This window comes from Seriola aureovittata, chromosome 18 (genome assembly GCF_021018895.1).
Source record: "Seriola aureovittata isolate HTS-2021-v1 ecotype China chromosome 18, ASM2101889v1, whole genome shotgun sequence".
Lineage (NCBI taxonomy): Eukaryota > Metazoa > Chordata > Actinopteri > Carangiformes > Carangidae > Seriola > Seriola aureovittata.
This window is the reverse complement of record NC_079381.1, coordinates 16,740,873-16,760,983: the sequence shown is the minus strand read 5'-3', so window position 1 is coordinate 16,760,983 and position 20,111 is coordinate 16,740,873. Positions and strand designations below refer to the sequence as shown.

Here is a 20,111-nt window from a genome sequence, read left to right as displayed (position 1 = left end):
CACACAAGATGCATCTACATTGAAAAATGTGTCTTCTGTTCATCTGTCATTATAACAGCAGTTTATTCCAGTTAGCAACTACAGTACTTACTTACAGTACTACATGTTTGAGCACCACAGAAGAACAGCAGCAAGTGATGTTAATACAAAATATCTACAGCCATATTAGCAGCTCTGTGAGGCTGACTTAGCACAGCAGTGCTTTGAGCTAAATGCTCACATCAGGAGCCATCTATTAGCACAAAGTACAGCTGAGGCTGATAAGAATATCATTAGTTATTAGTTAGTTAGGTATTTGGTCATGAAAAAAAGTATTGGACAGGATAAAATGTTGACCTGATGAAGGTGCTTGATGAAAAGTTTACCAAACTTATTACAAAACATTATGATGTCCAGTGTCCACATTTCATGACAATCCATTCAATAGTGGTTGAGACATTTCACTTAAAACCAGAAGCGCCAAGCTCATAGTAGCACTAGATGAAAAGTCAAGGTATCACTAAGGCATCAGAATTCATTTTCTGGGAACCATGAATGTCTTTACAAATTTGCATGGCAATTCATCAACTATTTGTTGAGATGTTTCAGTCTGCACCAAAGTCATGGAGCAACATGTACTAATAGTCAGCTCAGTGGGAAATAACATAATTGTGACTGTTTGTGAAGCGCTGCTGCTGTCGTGGCAACATCAAAAATACTGGATTACATTTCCAGCCAAAGGAAACCTGAAATCGTATCAGGGATTATATACACACGGAAGCAGCTTCATCTTTCTTTCCACGAGTAACACAGAACATAAATTATATATAATACATTCTATAGCATGTATTACAGGTTCTTTCATATGAATGTGTAGATGTAGCAAGAGTTAATAGAGCACATGGTTATGGAGACCAGAGCTTCCTTCAATTTCTCACATGCTTTAAACCTATTTATCAATGCTGGAGCCCTGCAGACAGCAACAATAGGTGGAATTTTTTTTTAAATCATGCCTATCAGTGCCAAAGAGGCAAAACATATACATCCTTGCTCCTCCATGTGTTGTATTAGGTGATCGCAAAGTAAAAAAAATGATTTATATTTAAAATAACTTTAGATATTATTAAAAATATTCAATTGCAGATGAGCAATTGACAGCTCAAATATATGGAGATAATCTAGAAATCCTCCAATCTTGCAGATCTGATGGAGTGATATGGTATCTCCTCCCCACCTCACACCCTCCTGTCAATCTTCCTTCCACAGAACAATAGCACGGCATGAAGGACAGCGCCAGTGGAGATAAACAAGACTATAATCCCGCTCCTCTCTCTCTACTCTGCTTGGTCTCAGCAGTATAAGCTGCACACGGGCCAGCCCGTACTTTACTAATATGATTAAGCAACAGTGGGTGGAAGCAGCATATGTGTATAGTCACAAACCAAGGTCGCCCATCTTCCGGGACTATTTTTTCTTGTGAATAGTGCACATAGCTCTGTCAAAGAATGCACTATGTATCAAAATTAACGAAGGTAAAAACATTCACAAAGGTCTGCACGATTTAAAAATAGAGAGAAAACAGGCCATCTGCCTCTTAGTATAGTGGAGCAGGGAGGATTAAATCCAGATTATGGACGAGGCAAAACGCTGTGTGTGTAAGTGTGTGTGTACGTGTCTGTTGCCTGTCATCAGTGTGTCCTTGGCTCCATAGACAAGCAGCAGGTTAGCAAGAGAGCTACCACTGGATTTGACAGCTATAGGAAGCCAAAGCGGAGGGCACCATAAGGGGAGCAACATTATTTTCATCTCGAAAGAAGAGTAAACAGTCACATAACTCAAGATGGCTTTCTTGATCAAGAGCATGATTGGGAACCCCCTGTCAGGAATTGGTCTTGGTGGTGGAGGTGACAAAGAAGAGGAGGCCACCCCCTCAGATCCAGCCAAAGCAGCAGGGATGACACGAGAGGAGTATGAAGAGTACCAAAAACAGGTGGTGGAGGAGAAGTAAGTAGTGACACGGACATTATGAATTCATGCCATTGGTCCACGGAAAACAGTATGGCTGCAGAGTGTACAATCTGACCTTGACAAGCTGCTATCTACTTCATCTCTGTTTAATTTTCCCTGTTTGCAACCACATTTAACCATAATATTCACATCTGACCCTGACTAAATGTAAATGCCAATGAATTTATACTTTTCATATACATACAATGAGTTTTTGAAAGATGCGGTTGTTGCTGAAGGTCAAAGCATGGTGCCTCCAAAGAGGACCTTTGCTTCTTTTTCCAGAATTTTCTACATAATAATCCATTGAGGCTAAAGGTCGTGCATGGACCTGGATCAATAATCTCTCATAATCGTTCATCTGTTTCTGCATCAAGAACAGTTATGGGTAACATTTTGAGGGACTTTATAGTTTAAAATACAATCTAATGTGCAGTTTTATTACATGGACGTTAGAGCAGTAAATGTTGCAGCATTTGGTTAAGGACGGTCTGTGGTGGTGCAGCAAAGGCAAACGATAAAAAGTCTGCACAATTATATTTATTTATTCACTTTATAAGCATCACTATTTCTTGGTGCACATCAACAGACAACTTCTCCTCACCTCTGAAACACATCTGTTTTTGAAAAGCGTTTTAATATCACTTTAATTTACTTACGGAATATCTATTGTATTTATTGTAATAGACTGGTATGAGTAGCAGGTAGCTTGGATTTATTCACCACCATGTTGTTGCCCACCGATGCTATGGTCAGTTTGTCTGATCCAGTTCTTTTGACTAAAGCAGATATTTCAGTAATAAAATGTGCGACAATCTGATTAATGCATCCTGAATTGCATTTGAAGAGATAGTGTAAACTGTGTATATTTGACAAATATAAAGGTGGACTTCAGTGAAAGTAGATTTTGCTGCATCAGATCCAGTCAGTCTGTATTACATAACAAGATTAATCCACCCTCTCTACTCTCGTGTTTTGGGAATTAATTCATTGTTTAAAAAATGACAACATTCTCCATAACTGTAGATTTCTCACAGTGTATTCAAATAACTCTTGATGCAGACAACTTGATGGAAAGACCATGAAATACTATTAAACTTGGAAAATATCTGTAAAACCTGTCTGGCAAGAAAAGCGTAGTTTGTTGATGGTTTGTTAGAAACTGTCCACTGTGTTTACAGTTTAAGTTGCAGCATCTTGGCTTGATTTCAAATCTGCTTGACTCAGTCTGGCCTAATAATCCCCATCTTTAATTGGCTGAGGGAAAGCACATGAATCTCGCCTTGAAAATACATGAATACACGGAGTGCAGGTTGTCTACAACAAATGGTCTAAAGCATAATTCAAAGATACAAACACTTATTTAATAATGAAATAATCAAGAAACATGTTAAAATAATGTTTTCTGATGGTTTTAAATGTTGCAAACTTTTATATGTTGTTGATACTGGATTGTTAAGCACAGAATTTAGTCTCAGTGTGTATTTTACATTCTATTGATATGAGAGGATCACCAACAGCGGCATACCTGAAATTAAACATCACTGAGGCCAAAACATTCAATGACATACACTACACTACAGACTGCATGTCTGAGGAATACAAAACTGCAAAGTAACCCAGTGAAAAATCTAATTGAAAAAAGTGTTGGTAAATATTTTACTGCATTAAGACGATATCAACTATTTGATGCCGTTTACATAAGAATCTCTTGAAACCAACTATAACAAGAAAACTATTAAACTATTAAACTTCAGCATGGACGCTCAAAATACAGTTTTAATGTAAATAATAGTTGATGGATTAAAGCCACTGCAATATTATACACTAATGGTAACAAAACTTTATTGAGAACATATTGAGACCATAGATTTGATTAACTGCTTTAATGACGTTCAGGTGAACTGAACCAAAGTTGGGGATATTGTGATGATCTGAACTAGCTCTCTGTTGTTTATCTGATCAGGCTGATGTCTGTTCACATCAGGCTGGGTGAAGATACAGTAAAAGCTTTTTGTTATATGAAAATCATGATGCTGAAAATGTCATTCTGAACCAATGATGCACTGATGACAAACAAAGGTCAAGGTTGTAAAATCCCACCTTTCTTGCAGCTTTTCCCTTTGTATGCTCCAGAGAAGAGATTAACAGAGTTTTTACTTTAACCGGTACAGGATGTTTTTGTGACCAACAATAACAGTCACTTTACTAATAAAATTTTTATGTCTATCTCAGGATGGAGAGAGATGCAGATTTCTTACACAAGAAGGCAGAGAGGGCGACACTCAGGGTCTGCCTCAGAGATAAATACAGACTGCCAAAGGTAAGCACCTGAGGGTTTATAGCCCTACAGCTGTGGTGAAACTCATATTTCAAAATCTGATTTAATACTATACATAAATACATTCCCCTCACAAGCAACACAAACGCAAAATGGTTGACGACAAGCAAGCAGTCTATAAAAAAATATATGAATGCTTTATAACACATTATAATGTAATTGTAAACAGATATTAGGATATCTATTACTATTTATTAATGTACAGTTTAACAGTGGTTCACTATATTGTCCTGTACTGGATGTTTATAGACCAGCCTCCACTTAGAGTTGTTGATAAATACATAAATAAACACTTATATCTGCTTACAGCTACATTTTAGTGTCCTCTACACCCTTATTACACATTTATATACTGCTTATAAATACTAAATAGGCAGTGTTAAAGTTAACCATTTCCCACTGGAGCAATTTTCATATTTTTCATTACATTACATTCACCTTTTCTTAGTATTTTAATGCGGACTGGTAAAAAATAACAGACCTTTCTTATTAAATGGCTTTAAGTCAAATAGCTGTTTCATGGTTAGTTGAAGTTGCCTTTATCTAACAGCACCACTTGGCAGCTGCTGCCTGGACAACAGGAGGTGGAAGCCATGCCAGTAGATTAGTGACAAAGACGTTCGACCAACGTCCTGGAGACGTTAGCCTATGAGTCCCATATTGCATCTTGAGTCTTACAAAGCCAAATGCCACTGAGCAGGTGTCCCAGGCTCATTAGGGAGCAACAGGCAGTGTGAACTGGCTTTAAGGAAGAACAACATCTACTTTAGTGGATGTAAACTGAGAGAAAAGGGACTCTTCAAGAAAAAAAAGCTGTAATGGAAGGAGCACAAAAGGTATGTTGGGATTTTATTTAAGACTTTTAAATATAAATACCGGTATAGAGCCTTCTAATCCTTATACATTAACTTAGTGCTGAAGCCTTGCTTTTAATGAACTGTGTGTTTTTATGGCAAAAGATCAAAATCAATCTAAAACATGTTTTCGAATACCAATATTTTTGCAACCACACCATGATTTTATGATCTTTATTCATCTGAATGCAGTGATGACCTTGGCTGCTGGAGGCATTTCTAATAGTCTCCCACGATATATCTTCTATTGTTCATTTTCTGTTTTAAACAATGGCTACATTTCTTTTCGATGATTGTCTTTAAAATTGAAACCACACATATATGCTGAAGACAATGGCAGGTGGCTACATGTATAAATCTAATTATTCTCCTTAAATGATGTTTACATTGCAAGTCAGTGTGAAAAGACCAAATGACAAAAGCCAAAGTGTCTTCATTAGAGCTGAAATATGCATTTTAAATGGATTTTCACCATCACAACAATAAGACACCTAAAGGCATCCTGTTCTGTTGATTCTTTTCACGGGTGGGGGTTGGGAACACACATAAAATGCTATCAAGTGTATATATATATATATTTCATGGCACAAGTGAACAGTATAACTGGAAACAGGGAGTTGGTGCCGTTTGTCTAATGGAATTAGGGTCTCGTGCGACAATATAGTAGTTATCTTTAGACTATCGTTGGGATTCAAAGAGGAAAGGCTAAGGCAGGTCCGAGATAATCCCACAGATTGAAGTTTAAAGTAGTCACAGTGCAGTGCCTATTGCATGACTATTCCAGATATTAAGTGATTAGATTTAGTTTGTTGAAAGGCTTTAAATTTAGCATTTCTGTGATGCAACACCACATAAGTGCAGAGATAATAAAGTCAAAGGAGGCTCAAGTCTGCTTCACAAAAATGTAGAAAACACAGACAGCAGAATATCCTCGAGTGCAGTCACTTGAGTTTGGATTAAGACGGATCCTAGAGTTCATCTATTTGTTTTTTTGGCTTACTTGCCTCATTGCTTGTTTAAATTTGAATTAGAACGCAGACCATTTTAAAGTTTTGAGCGTGATATGTCCTGTGATAAACCAAGGCCGATATGTGCAGTGTTTGTCAGATATGAGTGTGGCAGTGGAACCAGGAATGTTTTGGAAACCAGGCAGCCATGGCAGAAAGTTAATCCTGTAAAAAGCCTTTAAGTCAGCCTGCAGGCGGTTGTTTACTTCTGCAAATAATAATTCAATACGATAAATATATAGGCCATATAGCCTAGTTTTTGTTACCACCAGGGAAAACAATCATCTCTGGTCCTTTACCAGTTCCAGTACAACACCAGAGGAAGCAGAAAACATTAAAAGTCCTACATGGTTCGCTAAAAGAGAGATTTCACGTATTTCTAAAATATAAAAAGATAAAACTAATTAAGAAAAAGATTGTTTCATATTGCATTTGCATTTATGTTTCTGTGTTTGGTGTGATGAAGAAGAGTTGTTGTGGTACTGCATAGGTATAGCAACAGATGCTTCCTGACCTTGTTTTCTGCCTGATGTTGTCGTCTGCAGAGCGAGCAGGATGAGAACATGATTGAGATGGCCGGGGACGACGTGGACGTGCCCGAGGAGCTGCTCAAGATGGTAGACGAGGACGCCACGGAGGAGGAGGGCAAAGACTCCCTCATGGGCCAGATTCAAAACTTGCAGAACATGGACATGGACCAGCTGAAGGAGAAGGCCTCGGCCACTGTCACTGAGCTGAAGAGCAAAGCAGAGGAGAAATGCTCCGTCATGTGAAGAAGGCATGTGATGAGGAAGAAAAAAGGGAGAAGAGAGTAAGACAAGAAAATGAATTTCAACACTTTCTGGGAATCTACAGACCAAGCTGTGTTAAAAAGTCTGGGATTCAGTCACACTGTAAAACGCCTACAAAGCATTCACATCTATTATAAGCACTAAAAAAGGCTAATCACCTTCCTGAAATAAAAAAAAATATGCCTGGCCACACCATGGTGTTGTACTGTTACTGTTACCAATCTGCATCGATTTTAAAAGATTTTAAATCAAGTCCAAGGCGCCCCATCCCTACCCCATTATTGTTTTAGATAAATAATGTAGAAAATATATTTTCCCTGAACATTCCCAGCAAAGTATTTCTTTTCAAATCTTTTTCGTATCTTCACAGGCCACACTACATTTCAAAAATGCTGATTATTGGTGGTATAATGATCACTTTTTCCGTTTGCTGTAAGATGAGACAGTTCAGTCACTGTTTTTCAGTCAAATAAATAACAATATACCCAGACTTGCTTATAAAAAAGAAAACCTTATTTACGTCCAAATCCAATCCTGAGTATTTCAACGTTCCTTTTGGTTTGTTGGTTATTCTAGATTTTTTTTTGTATGTGGTGTTTGAATTAATTATGATATTTAGATTTTTTTTCTTTCAGTGTTATTACGAGTCTTGACATGTCGATTTACTGTTACTTTCTCCACATACACAGTTAAGCAGTTCAGTAAGCCTGAAACATTTGCAGAGACATTTGCAGATTTGCACAAATCATCATTTTAAAATACTGAATGATTTATTCCATACAAATGAAAACAATGTACATAAACACAGATGAAATATATGGAGGTACTTCAAACTGAGAAAACAGATGTATTGTTCAAATAAAGATGTATATTGAATACATGAAATATGTCTGTTCATGCTGTGATGCTGGAAAGCCTCTTCCTACACAAATAATTTATTAACGTGTCAACCTAAGTGTTCAAACTTCATGTCTTTACTGTCTTTATGTGTGAATCAGGTACTATTAGTTGAATGATCAATAATTTTGGAAAAGACAACTTGTTATGCTTATTAACTGTGATGTTGCTGCATGGGGATTGATGGATTTCTCACTTGAATTGCTGGATGTTTTTCTTTTAAATGGTCAGCCATCGAGAAACTCTACTGCCCAGCCATTAAAAATAAATGCTTAACCAACTATGATTAATCCCATCTACCTGAATCACAGCTAATGCAGTGACTAAAGAAATGGTTCTTAATTTAATTGGGCATTATCCAAACACTTGTTAGGGATGATTAGGCAGAATGAGGGGGAGGAAGGAACGAACCCTCAACATTTAGAGTTTCACATGAACCCAAGTTAAAACGGCTGTGGATTTGTAAAGTCTGGAGATTACCATCTAATAGGATCAACATAGCCAAGGTTGTCAGCCTGTGCCCTCCCTCTCTCTCTCTCTCTCTCTCTCTCTCTCTCTCTCTCTCTCTGAAAGAGGATATCAGAGGACATGTTGAAATATTTAGCTAAAACTAATTAGCCACATATAATGCGTCAAAATAGAAAATTTGCTAAAAATATAGTGAATCAATAACCGAAATTATTGACAGTTGAAATATCAATGTTGTTGATATACTAATTATCAGCAGTGTTACAGACACACCTGTCCACATACTTCTGGTCAGGTTATAAACTTACACTTTATAAAGAGTTAAGTCTATGATAAATCATACAGGCTGACCAAATGTTTTGTATAATGTTTTGTAGTGCAGTAAACCGTACCATATTTGCCTCTCAGTAGTAGTAGTATAAAACTGCATATAATGGAAATACTCAAGTAAAGTACAAGGACAAAATTGTACTTAAATACTTGACTGAATGGACTCAGTTCCTCTCTGACACTGGCTTCTTATCATATTTTAGATAATATGGCCGAGCTTTCAACATTATGGCAACAGTTTTCTGGAAAATCTCTTCCTGTTTCTTCATGATAAAGTGGTGTGGACAGAGCCACGACCTCAGCATGCAACACCTTTGGGATGAACTGGAATGATGACTGCGAGCCAGGCCCTATCGCTTAACGTCAGTGCCCAACATCATTGATGCTCTTGTGTTGGAACCCGGCCCTGAATAATGAAGGCTGCTGTGGTTGGCAATAATTGCATATATGGGTGTCCTGTCTTTGGGTATAGGATTTGGGGTTTGGCCACATTGTGTAAGTAACTTTAAAAAAAAAAAAAATAGAGAGACCTTTTGGGAAATATACATTTTTGCTTTCTTTGCAAAGCATTTAGATGAAATGATCCATACCACTCTCATATCTGTGTGCTGAATATGAAAGCAGAAACAGCTCTTTGTTGGTAAGAAAATTCACTTACCAGGACTAATTAACATGTTTGTTTGTTAACTTGTTTGTTGTAGGCCTATCTGTACAAAAGCCATCCTGTGTCCAGACGAGACGTAATCCAGCATGTAAATGCTCAGAAGAGTAACAGATTGGCATTTTACACTTCGGTTTATGAAGTGACTAAACAAATGAGATATAATGTTTTAAAATGATGAGTTGGAGAGGTGGATTTTTGTACCATTGGACTGGGCCAAGTTAAGATAAGTGGCTATAGGAGTGCTATCAATCTTCTCATCTAACACTCAGCAAGGCAGCAAAAAAGCATCATTCCCATAATGCTGATGATTCGGTTCAGTTTCAGTCTCAAATTTCAAATAATCTGAACATTTTAGTTTCAACTTTTTTTGGTGTTAATTGGATTAAAGACAATTTGTTGACAGGTTGGAGGATCAGATGATTCCCACTGAGGGAAATAGACGAGCTTTCATCTGGATTTGGAAATACATTTGCAAGGTTTTTAGGACTGAGAGAGAATTCTTTTCAAATGGAGTATGATTTGCATTATTTTACCACACACACTTTTTCTCTCCTCACTGTCTCGTCATTATTGGGGTCGTGAACACTGGAGGTTATTATACTGATGCAGAAGCTTTGTTCAGCCTGTGCACATGCAACTTTGAGGCTAACTGGCAGCTGAGCGTTGAGATAATGAAACTGAATGTTCAGCTATTTAAACAGGGCAAAAAATGTTTTAACAATGGAATTGAATCAATTCAATTAAACTTTTCCAACACTATACACATCTTAAAAACCTATTATCATGCTCTGTATGTGTGCCATAAACATCATCACAGCCGGCACCCAAAAACACAAGAGAGAATCTTTAAAAAGTTTTGTTGTATGAATAAACCTTTACATATACTTGCGCCACAACTTTTTGCTGTTAATTAAAACAGAGCTCAGTTAGCATCTCTCAGGGTGCCCCTCCTCTCTCTGGCAAACAAAGGATAAGGTCACCTTCGGTGATTAGGAAAAGCTAAATAGTTTTAAGGGTTTTAACTCTTTTGAGTAAAATAATGTAATCCCCTTAAGAAGGATTACCACACTGCTGTCAATCTTTGTTTGCTGTTAAGTGGTTATAGTTATTGTTTGAGCTTTGTTGCCCTATTTGACTCAACACCTGTAGGAACTGGTTAAAGAAACTCTGCTCAGAGTTTAAGTCTTACGAATCATTAGCACATACTTTAAATGAATCTAATTAGCCTATTAAAGTATTTCAGTTACTTTTATTCAACATGTGTCAAGAGGTGCAATATTTTGCCTTTAGGTCAATAAAACAAATAATTCTTCAACTAAATCAAATGTCTATTCATTTTGGCGACAATATCTTGACGCTTTGATTAAATACTAAGCTCTCATCTTGCAATCCATGTCCTGACCAGAAATCTTGTAATTATGATTTTGTTGTACCTTAATCTGTTTGCCTAATCTTCCTCTCTTTTTTCCAGTCTGACATGAACATGACATCTGGAGGAGTGGAAAGATGGTTTTAAGATTTATGTAAGAAGGTTTAGAGCCAGCACTGACTGATGCACTTGAGATGGGGAGGAGTTAGGGAGGGTGTGGAGGCTGGTGGTGGTAGTGCCTGCCCGGGCGCACAGTTACCCCTAAATCCAGCAGGGCCAAATCCAACAGGACGTCCTCTCTCTGACGTGCAGCGGGGGTGCCGTATGAGCAGAGGGAGGGTGGGGGGTCGTACAGCAGGCACTACTTTAAAAGCCCCCTCTGAAGATGCTCTCAAACCACTGAGCAAGCGGTCTTACTGCTGGCGTGTATCTTGTGCGCATGGTTACCATCATCCCTCATAGTTTGAATTTTACAACTTTTCCAAACACAGGAGACGCGATAAATTTGGGAAGAAGTCGGACTGCGTGTAATTTTGACCATCTTTTGGACTGGACCGACCAATGTGGCTTCTTGGATCACCCTCCCAAGTCATGATGATGGATGAGCGCATGTCTCCCTCCGCACGCTCCGTCCAGAGCCCCGGGAACAACCCGTCCACAGTCCACAGCATAGAGGCGATCCTGGGTTTTAAAGAGGACACCATCTTCCATAAATCAGCCTCCTACAGCATGACGGAAAAAGTTCTGGTCAAAGATGCTGAGCGCAACGGGAATGTAATTGTGACTCCAATGAAGAAAAGTCATTACTCTGAAAGTTTTGACAGTAAGTGGATTCAGTTTTCTCCAAGTGTCAGGGTCAAGTGAGGTTATTTTAAGTTTTTAAAGTTTTTAAAGTTTATATAATCAAACACTTTTACCTACTATTTCTCAAGAAAATCGTTTTCTGGAGTCAGATGTCGCGGCCATGAAACTCTCTTAACTCTTAGAATTAAGAAATAAATAAGTAACAGTGAAAAAAGTAGAGCTGGTTTAACTAAAACCAGCAGAACTTGATTTAAGTCAGGGTTAATTTAAACTTGGACAACTCTCAAGCATTTCCGGATTTCTGCCTCGTTCCTCACACTGTCCTTCCTCCGCAGGTGTGTGTTGCGCCAGCAGCACCGCTGAAGCCTCGGTGTGCCCGGACTCCCCTGACAGAGACGGCAAACTGTCCGACGACGAAAACCCAAAGAAGAAACACCGTCGGAACCGAACCACGTTCACCACCTTCCAGCTCCACGAACTGGAACGAGCTTTCGAGAAGTCCCATTACCCGGACGTGTACAGCAGGGAGGAGCTGGCGCTGAAAGTCAACCTGCCGGAGGTCCGAGTGCAGGTATGTCCCACACACTAGACCACTTCTTTTTTTTTCTTCATTGTGCAGACGCCTTTATTCGGCCTGTAGGCCTGCAGACATCAACGATGGCTGCTGACCAATAATAATGATTTTGTGGCCAAAACACAAAAAAACATCTGTAACAGTTTCAATAAATACAAAAACAGATGTTCTCAAAAAAATTATTTCCAATGAGAAATTGAGAAACGTTTTGTAACATATTAATTTGATCAGCTCATATTAATTTGATTTGTCAAAAATATTAAAAATATGAAATAATTTTCTTTCTTATGGGCCATTATTTACATTTTGTATTTCCCCTGTGACTTTTATATCAGTAAAACTATAACTGTTGGGGGAATTGGTGCAGGAGGGGAAAATACCATTTCATTTCTTATTTGTTCGAATTTGAACACAGAAAAAGATTTGAAATGTAGTTACAAAATGTTTACTTTGCTTAAGCAAAAGAGAAATTTGGCTTTTATCTCAGGTTCATCATTGAAAGAAATTTGAAACTAAATGAGAAGTTCAATCAATTTCTTAAAATAGCCTATGTTTGTAACAATCTCTCATTGGTGATTATAGCATTACAATGTGATGCAAAGTGCTTATTTTAATATCTGAAATCTTCACTCTCATTCTAGACATTTCTAAATGTTTAAATACTTCAACACACTATTATATTTTACGTGATACATTTAGAAAGTCTGCAGGTTTTATACTTTATATATGTTTGCTCTCTGTTCCTCTGTCTATTGAGTGTGAATGTTGACATGGGTGGCGAGCTGCAGCATGCAGCTGCCCTCACGGGGATAAATAAAGTTGCACTGAGTTGAAGTGAATTGAAAATTAAGATCCTCCTTTTTCTTTTCAGGTGTGGTTTCAAAACCGACGGGCCAAGTGGCGTCGGCAGGAGAAGCTGGAGGTGAGTTCCATCAAGCTCCAGGACACCTCTTCTCTGCTCTCCTTCAGCCGCTCTCCGCAGCTGGACCCCTGGCTCTCCACTCCGATCACCACCTCCACCTCCCTGCAGTCCCTCCCGGGCTTCATCGGTGGCTCGCAGGGCCTCCCGGGCACTTACACCCCTTCTCCTCCCCCGTCCATGCCTTCTTCCTTGCCGGCGTCCTTCCTCAACTCCCCAGCCCTGGGACACAGCCCTCATCTACCCCACATCGGCTCCATGTGCCCCCCACCTCCGGCATACCAGTGCTCTGCAGATCCAAGGAACTCCAGTATTGCCTCACTGAGGATGAAGGCTAAGGAACACATTCAGTCTATTGGGAAGACGTGGTGATCTCTGAGTTGAGGTCAAACAGACATCAAGAACCAGAATGCATCTGTTGCATCTTTTTGAAAAACTGACATCATCCTCTTGAGGATGGGATTGCATTATTTTGGAAGTTTTAAAAAAGGTGACAAGTGCAGGTGACATCCAGGACTAGAGATGTCCTCATCACTTGGACATGACCTTCTGAAAAGCATTGACACTAACTGTGAAACTACTGTAAAATACAGAACTACTGATGAGTCATAGTTTTCTTGTGTTTTTCCTCTTCTTTTAATCTTCTCTGCAAACTTTGACTGTAAAGATTTATGTTCATTCAGACCAGTGTTATGTTGCCAATATAACAAAGACAGACCCAATTTCTACCCATCAGTATGTATTTATTCCACTGTTGTAAATGGAGTACTCCTCATTTTGATTTTGGACCCAAGTTCTTGGTTTTCACTATAAAAGATTTATCGAATGTGAATATTTTCTCTATACAATAAACTTTATATGTAAAATCAACAAAGAAAATAATGACTAATCAAGTTTTCCCAGAATATGTGCCACTTTTGAGACATGCAGATTGGTCAATTGTCTGGAATGGCTGATAAACAAGGAAATATACAGTAGAGTAGCATTTATGAGCTGGAGTTGTTCTACCAATCACATTTATGTAAAAATATGTACAGCAACATTATCACATTGTAGACAGAAGGTACAGTAGATGGAAATTCAGCAGACTTAAATGTGGAGAATTCTGAATATAGCACCCCTTAGTGGTGGATGACTATCAGGCTGGGGAAAAGTATTCATAAAGACAAATAAAACAAATTCCACATTAAATGCAAAGCACGTGATGCAAAGAAGCCTGTCGAAGTTTTCAGTTTTGAAAGAGATATTTTTTGCATTTTTTGTCTAAAGCCCTGCTGCAGATTTTTATGTATCGCGTTTTCATGACTGACTGAGGTGTTATGGGCTCAAACAGGTCCATCCAGCCAACTGTAAATCGGACTGCGGATTAAAAAAAAAAAAAAAAAAAATCAGAATCTTTACAGTACAAAATTGCGTACCAACTTACCATTTACCATTTAATTTAAAGCAGCGTTAACAAACATAGAGGATGTGTCCCAGACTCGCTCTCTCTGTTTAAGGGAATGAGTTTGTCAACCCACTTATTCATCCTCATTAACTCCTGTAAACTTTATCCCATTCGCTCCTGGGATTAGACTCATAATGATGGGGTGAAAGTGGCTTGTACCTCTATTGTTTGCCAATCATCCGTGACAAATGAGGGAAGAGAAAGCTGTCCTTTGGCTTTAAGGGAAAGATGTGTGTTACCAAACTGTTTCAATTAGCATTTCCTATTGTCTACAACCCCTGAGGGCTAATAATAGCCCCCATCATCATCTATCCTACTGTCCTAAATACACACTGGAGTTTGTGTATCTGGGATGTGTGTGTCGTAGTGTGTGTGTTTCTTCCCTCTGAAGAGAAAAAGCAGCATCAGAGCTAATTGAATTGACCATAGACTTATTTTCGTGATCTGTAATTATGATCATGTTAACCCTTCCTATGATGCTCAAAATGTTACACGGAAACTAGATGCTCTTAAAACGAACATTTTGCGCCATCTGGTGGTGTAAACAAGAGCATGACATACACTCAGACAACAACCGTGACTGTGACCTGTGATACCTATAACAGACCACTTAACAAAATGGTGTGCAAAGCAGGCTCAGACATCAAAATGCAGTTATCACAAATTTTATTAAATTTAAATTAAATTTATTCAGATTTTCAGCTTATGTAACATAAAGTGCATGACATACATATTAGAAATTTGAAATTACTGATAAAATAAACTTCTATTGGTTTTCCAGTGTTTTCTTACAGCAGAAAAACTTTTCATTTTGGCTATGTGATTACAGGGCACATGTTTAGTAGATAATGATGACTGTTTTTGAAACAGAATCCTTCAGGTGGAGTCATTGCCTTGCAGTTTCAAAGCCAGAAGAAGCAGCTCTGACATCTATAACGCAGTGAAGAAATGGAGAAATACACGTAACCATAACATATTATTTCCAAAACACTTGAAGGATCACTAATAGACACATAGATAAGGCGGTAAAATCCACAGACTGACCTCTCTGAGATATTTGTCTCTGTCCTCTTCTCTCCAGCCGCCGCGCACTCGAAGCAGCCTGTCTACAGTTTGTGCCTTCATCTGTTTTAGGTTGTTTTGTTGCACCAGAGCCTCCATCAGTCGCTCGTATCGGTCCAGCCCTGTGACCCCAGCTGTTTCTGGGGGTGTGAGGTAGTCACTGTCAGGGTTTGTCTCCTGCAGTGCAGGCAGGCTCTCGATGCTCTTCTTTCCCATCAAATGACCTGGGAAGTTGGACAGAGATGCATGAAGATTGATCTGTATGTGGTCAATCACACTGATTAACTACGTTTCGGTTAACCAACATTATCACGGCCATTATCTGAAATTATACTGTAATTATAGTTCTCATTTACACCACATTTCAAGGCTGGATGGTTGGAAAACTGTCTAATGCAGTTTACTCAGTAGCCTATATGCTTCCCATCAAAGAGCTTTCATGTCTAAAAGAGGTCACATTTGCTTAATTTAATTTAACTCAATATTCAGTAATTTAATTATTTTCACTTTCAATGACCAGTCCGGCATAAGCTGAGAAAAAAAATACATGTCTATTAGATAAACAGGGGTTATGAGAACTAACACACAGGGCATGAAGATCAATACATTATTTTTATTGTCATTATTATTCATTTTAAATACATTTATAATGCACAAAATTATTAGTGTGCAAATATTTACTCAAAAGAGCAACAGTCTTGTAAAGCCTACAGAATTTGCCTTTTAGTGTTGAGGCTAAAATATTTCTGATCCACTTTTGATGCAAAATATGAAATGATTTGCTTTAAATATTATCACTTATCATGGTGCATATTTCTAATTAAATCAGATCAACGAAGTATAATTTTAAGTAAATCAATGTATCTCATTATCTTATGTGAAATGTTTCTCTTACCTACTGCCCAGTGGTTGCCGCGTGGGTACATTTTTCCAACAGCTGCTGCCGGACTCTCTGAGCAGTGCATCATACAGGGTATTGTAGCCAGAATAATAAAAACTGGCCACACTGGTCTGCAAGTCCATGAATAGCACAAGCACACTCCGCCCATGTTATCAGAGAAAATGTCTGATCTAAACAACGTTATATTAACCCTTACTTGCAGTCGATCAGCTTCACTTAACTTTAGAAAATCTCCACCATAGTCGACTTTTTCTTTTATTTGTGTGAACCGGCACCGCAGAGGGCGAGAAAAACGAAAGCGTCCAGCTGCAGACTTGTTGAAGTTACACTCCCGATGACGCCTCTGATAGAAACGGCTAATGAGGAAAGTTAAGTGCCCCTCCTGATACAGTTGTACGTCAGCGGGTGTTTTTAAAAGTACCACGGTGCCGGTATCAGGATGAGAAAGTGATGATGACAAATGATCATCTATAGCCTATAATTATTAATGCGCGCTATTGTTTGTCAAGAGATTGTAGGGTGACTGCAGGAGGTGCCAACGTCATTTCACCATGATGGACGGGACTCGTGAGTAATTGCTTCCGCCTCAACGAGCATAATGGGGAAACGCAGTGGTGGAAGAAGTATTCCGATAATTTACTCAAGAGAAAGTAGTCCCACTACATGTATTTCCTGTGGAATGTAGAAAAGTACTAAAAGGTATTGATCATCTAAAATGGCACCTTTCAGTGTTATTGTATACAGCCACCTGTTATTTCTAAGGCATTAACATTTTAGCAGCACACTAATGTTGAAGCCGGTTGAAGTGGACATTTTAACAATTTATAAACCGAAGAAATTGATGTAACTAAAGCTGTAAGATAAATGTAGGAAAGTAAAAAAGTTAAATATTTCATTCTGTGGAGAGGTAAGTGCATAAAATGTTGTACCTAAAAAACTACTTAGACTCCAAATCGATGCTGCAGAGCCAGATTCTACACTTTGTTCCTTGTCCAAACCAAAACCTGCCGCCTACATTACCCACAATAGAACTATTGCCCACCAGCAGTTGTGTCTGAGATTCAGGTGTGTTATCCTAGTAGAAGCTAATGTGTAGCCTCAAGCCTCTAACCTCAAGTAGAGATGAGCAGCGGGCTACACAGGCTACATAACCCATACCACCAGATATTTTTCACTTTCAGGTTTGTAGTCTTCAAACCCAACTGATGCCGACTCTAGTGACATCACTTGAGCAATTTATCAGATTTCACAGCGCTTCCTCTGGAGCCACAAAAGACTTGGTACAAGTTTTTTTTTTTTCACATATGCCATAGTACTTCCAAAGACCTGTAAACATTCTTAGAGATGTGTAAACTCGACTAATCTGTAAACGACAAAGGTCAGTTTACTAGTTCTGGTCAGTAGGCTATGAAAACACTTGGATGATGTCTTCTGTGCCCTGGTGGAGCTTTGTTAAGGCTGTCAAGGTTAGCTCACACAACTGTGTTACAAACTATACATTTACTAAGCAAGCTCATATATTTAAGCTGCTTTTTTAATTTATATATATTTCAGCTGCTTTTCATTTTACTTTTAAATTTACATTTACTCATTTGGTAGATGCTTTTATTTAAAGCGATATACAGATGAGGCACAAAGGCTTCAGTGCAGTAGGAGACCTGTAAGTACTAAGGGCTACATTTATTCAATACTTTTCAACGTTTCACCCTTTTTTTTTTCTTTTTTTTTTTTTTTTATAAATATGTCTCTTGTAAGCCGTTTCAGTTCATTCTAAATTTTACAGAAATACATATATCATCTCCAAATAAAGTACAAAATGTAAAAGAGCTCATTATGCACAATGGCCCCTTTCAGAGTGTTAGATTGACATTTTGTATATCATATCATGGGATTATATTTCTGATCAATTCACATGTGGCCAACACTTTAATGTGTTTTGTATGTAATATTTTAAACTTAGCTGTCAGATAATAGTGTAATACATTCAATATTTGCCTCTGTACAGTGTCAATGTGAATAAAAGTACCTCACACATTAGACAGTCCTAGAATAAATGTACTTAGTTGTTTTCTACGGTGGAAATGGCACTCTCCTAGATTTAAACAATGAGTGTTTCATCCAAATGCTGAGGAGAAACCTGCAGATAAGAACCTAATAAATCAGAATAGTATATCACTTAACAGCAGAATAGAATAATGTAATGCATTTTCTTTTAGCTGAGCTGTACACAACTCCAGTTTCTTTTGTCTATTTTTGCAAATAAAATGCATTCACTTGCTTTCTAAATATCATCTTGTTTTCAGAGCAGAGGACATGACGCAGAATTATAAAAAAAAAAAAAAAAGTACACCAATTGCGAAGGAACACAAGTCAAACAAGATGCCAGGAATCACAACGCTGAAAATAGTCTTGCTGCAGACAACACCTGTGCTGTGCTCACTTACAAGAATTTGACAATGCGGCATATGTCAGCTTGTTGTGTATAGTCTACATCTTTTATCAGTACAGTTTATTACAGTGTACTGAACCCTCTGGAAAGGTCAACAGTGTGAATGAAGCAGTCCTCATACACAGTGAGGTGCCCACGCATGTGTCTGTGTAAAATTCTCATACTTGACTGATCCTTTTCATGGCAGTATTGACGTACAGATTTCTGGAGGAAGAGAATAGATGAGGACAGATAAGGAGTCCATGCGCTCATCTGTGTGCGTTTGCAGGTGGGTAACATCTTGTGTTGAAAAGGTTGGAGGTTTCCTCTGGGTATTGTCAGGTCAAAACCCAACACACATCCCTGCAGGATATTAGAGAGTATCTCTGGCTCATAACGTATCAGATCCTCATCCAAGGCTGACCTTAACAAAACAGGATGAGTCACCTATGGTCAAAGGGCAGCAACAGGTAGGACACACAGGGCAGTGCCATCTAAAATATTTGTTGGTTTATGTTTATGTGAGACAACAAGATCCTGTGCATGATTGTGTACAAAGGAAATGTCTTAAGAAACTGCTAAATACAAGGTTATCACTGAAATACAAGATTCTTTGTGGGTTCATTTTTAAAAAATCATACATGAAACTATTAATAAAGAGGTTAATTTTATGTTTTAAACGTGTAATATCCTAATCCAATTTCTGGGTTACTTTGGTAGGTATTATTGAAATGGACTCTCTATATTATAACATTAACTTAAAAACCCTTCAAGAATCTCAACCATACTACACAAGGATGGTATGAACTGGATAATCACACGCTGGGTGGCCAAAGAGTTTTTACTCTTTCACTCACTTGTAACAGCCACTCTTGACTGATTGCCTGACTTTCATCACCACTGCAATCACTTCAGGCCATGTAATTAAACCAAATGTAATTGGTTTGAAAGTCTGACTAAGCGTGGTCAGCTGCGTAATTCAGCATTTTGCACATAGAGGCTGGTAATTATAACTTTTGATTGTATGAAGTGAGCTTTAAACATTTTATGACTATTAAAGTGGGAAAATTGTTGTTCTTCATACATTGGTATCCCCTGATGTGTATAATTTCAAAAATCAATTAAAAGTAATGTTTTTAAAAAATAATACCTTGGTCCAACTGTAAAATTCAGTTTTTCTCTTTATGTTGTTTGTTGAGTCTAGGGACACCAGGTGGCACTGTGGGGTGACACTGTGAGGCACAACTCAGTCAATGATTTTTATGAGTC

The 20,111-nt window shown here is 38.2% G+C and overlaps 3 protein-coding genes across 3 annotated transcripts; 2 read left to right on the top strand and 1 right to left on the bottom strand.

Moving 5' to 3' along the window:
* The first annotated feature begins 1,701 nt into the window (after window positions 1–1,701).
* On the top strand, window positions 1,702–7,821 carry cplx4a (complexin 4a). Its single transcript, XM_056402947.1, has 3 exons — window positions 1,702–1,983; window positions 4,222–4,309; window positions 6,734–7,821. Exons 1-3 carry the CDS (start codon window positions 1,820–1,822, stop codon window positions 6,959–6,961), a joined length of 480 nt encoding a protein of 159 aa, XP_056258922.1. The 5' UTR covers window positions 1,702–1,819; the 3' UTR covers window positions 6,962–7,821.
* A 2,801-nt stretch (window positions 7,822–10,622) lies between these two features.
* Window positions 10,623–15,043, top strand: rx3 (retinal homeobox gene 3). Its single transcript, XM_056402946.1, has 3 exons — window positions 10,623–11,530; window positions 11,847–12,082; window positions 12,957–15,043. Exons 1-3 carry the CDS (start codon window positions 11,269–11,271, stop codon window positions 13,374–13,376), a joined length of 918 nt encoding a protein of 305 aa, XP_056258921.1. The 5' UTR covers window positions 10,623–11,268; the 3' UTR covers window positions 13,377–15,043.
* Window positions 15,044–15,100: 57 nt separating this feature from the next.
* grp (gastrin-releasing peptide) lies at window positions 15,101–16,953 on the bottom strand. The gene is made up of 3 exons (XM_056402948.1): window positions 16,409–16,953; window positions 15,496–15,737; window positions 15,101–15,381 (listed from the first exon to the last, which is right to left on the bottom strand). The coding sequence occupies exons 1-3, from the start codon at window positions 16,560–16,562 to the stop codon at window positions 15,328–15,330; spliced, it is 450 nt and encodes a 149-aa protein (XP_056258923.1). The 5' UTR covers window positions 16,563–16,953; the 3' UTR covers window positions 15,101–15,327.
* Window positions 16,954–20,111: the final 3,158 nt, after the last annotated feature.

Bases quoted from the DNA above. Each gene is read 5' to 3' on its own strand.
- cplx4a (XM_056402947.1), top strand. From the start codon at position 1,820: ATGGCTTTCTTGATCAAGAGCATGATTGGGAACCCCCTGTCAGGAATT. The intron at 1,984-4,221 runs GTAAGTAGTGAC...TGTCTATCTCAG, and splicing joins AAACAGGTGGTGGAGGAGAA to GATGGAGAGAGATGCAGATT. The intron at 4,310-6,733 runs GTAAGCACCTGA...TGTCGTCTGCAG, and splicing joins ATAAATACAGACTGCCAAAG to AGCGAGCAGGATGAGAACAT.
- rx3 (XM_056402946.1), top strand. From the start codon at position 11,269: ATGTGGCTTCTTGGATCACCCTCCCAAGTCATGATGATGGATGAGCGC. The intron at 11,531-11,846 runs GTAAGTGGATTC...CTTCCTCCGCAG, and splicing joins TTACTCTGAAAGTTTTGACA to GTGTGTGTTGCGCCAGCAGC. The intron at 12,083-12,956 runs GTATGTCCCACA...TTTTCTTTTCAG, and splicing joins TGCCGGAGGTCCGAGTGCAG to GTGTGGTTTCAAAACCGACG.
- grp (XM_056402948.1), bottom strand. From the start codon at position 16,562: ATGGGCGGAGTGTGCTTGTGCTATTCATGGACTTGCAGACCAGTGTGG. The intron at 15,738-16,408 runs GTAAGAGAAACA...CCAACTTCCCAG, and splicing joins CGGCAACCACTGGGCAGTAG to GTCATTTGATGGGAAAGAAG. The intron at 15,382-15,495 runs GTCAGTCTGTGG...ACTGCGTTATAG, and splicing joins GAGACAAATATCTCAGAGAG to ATGTCAGAGCTGCTTCTTCT.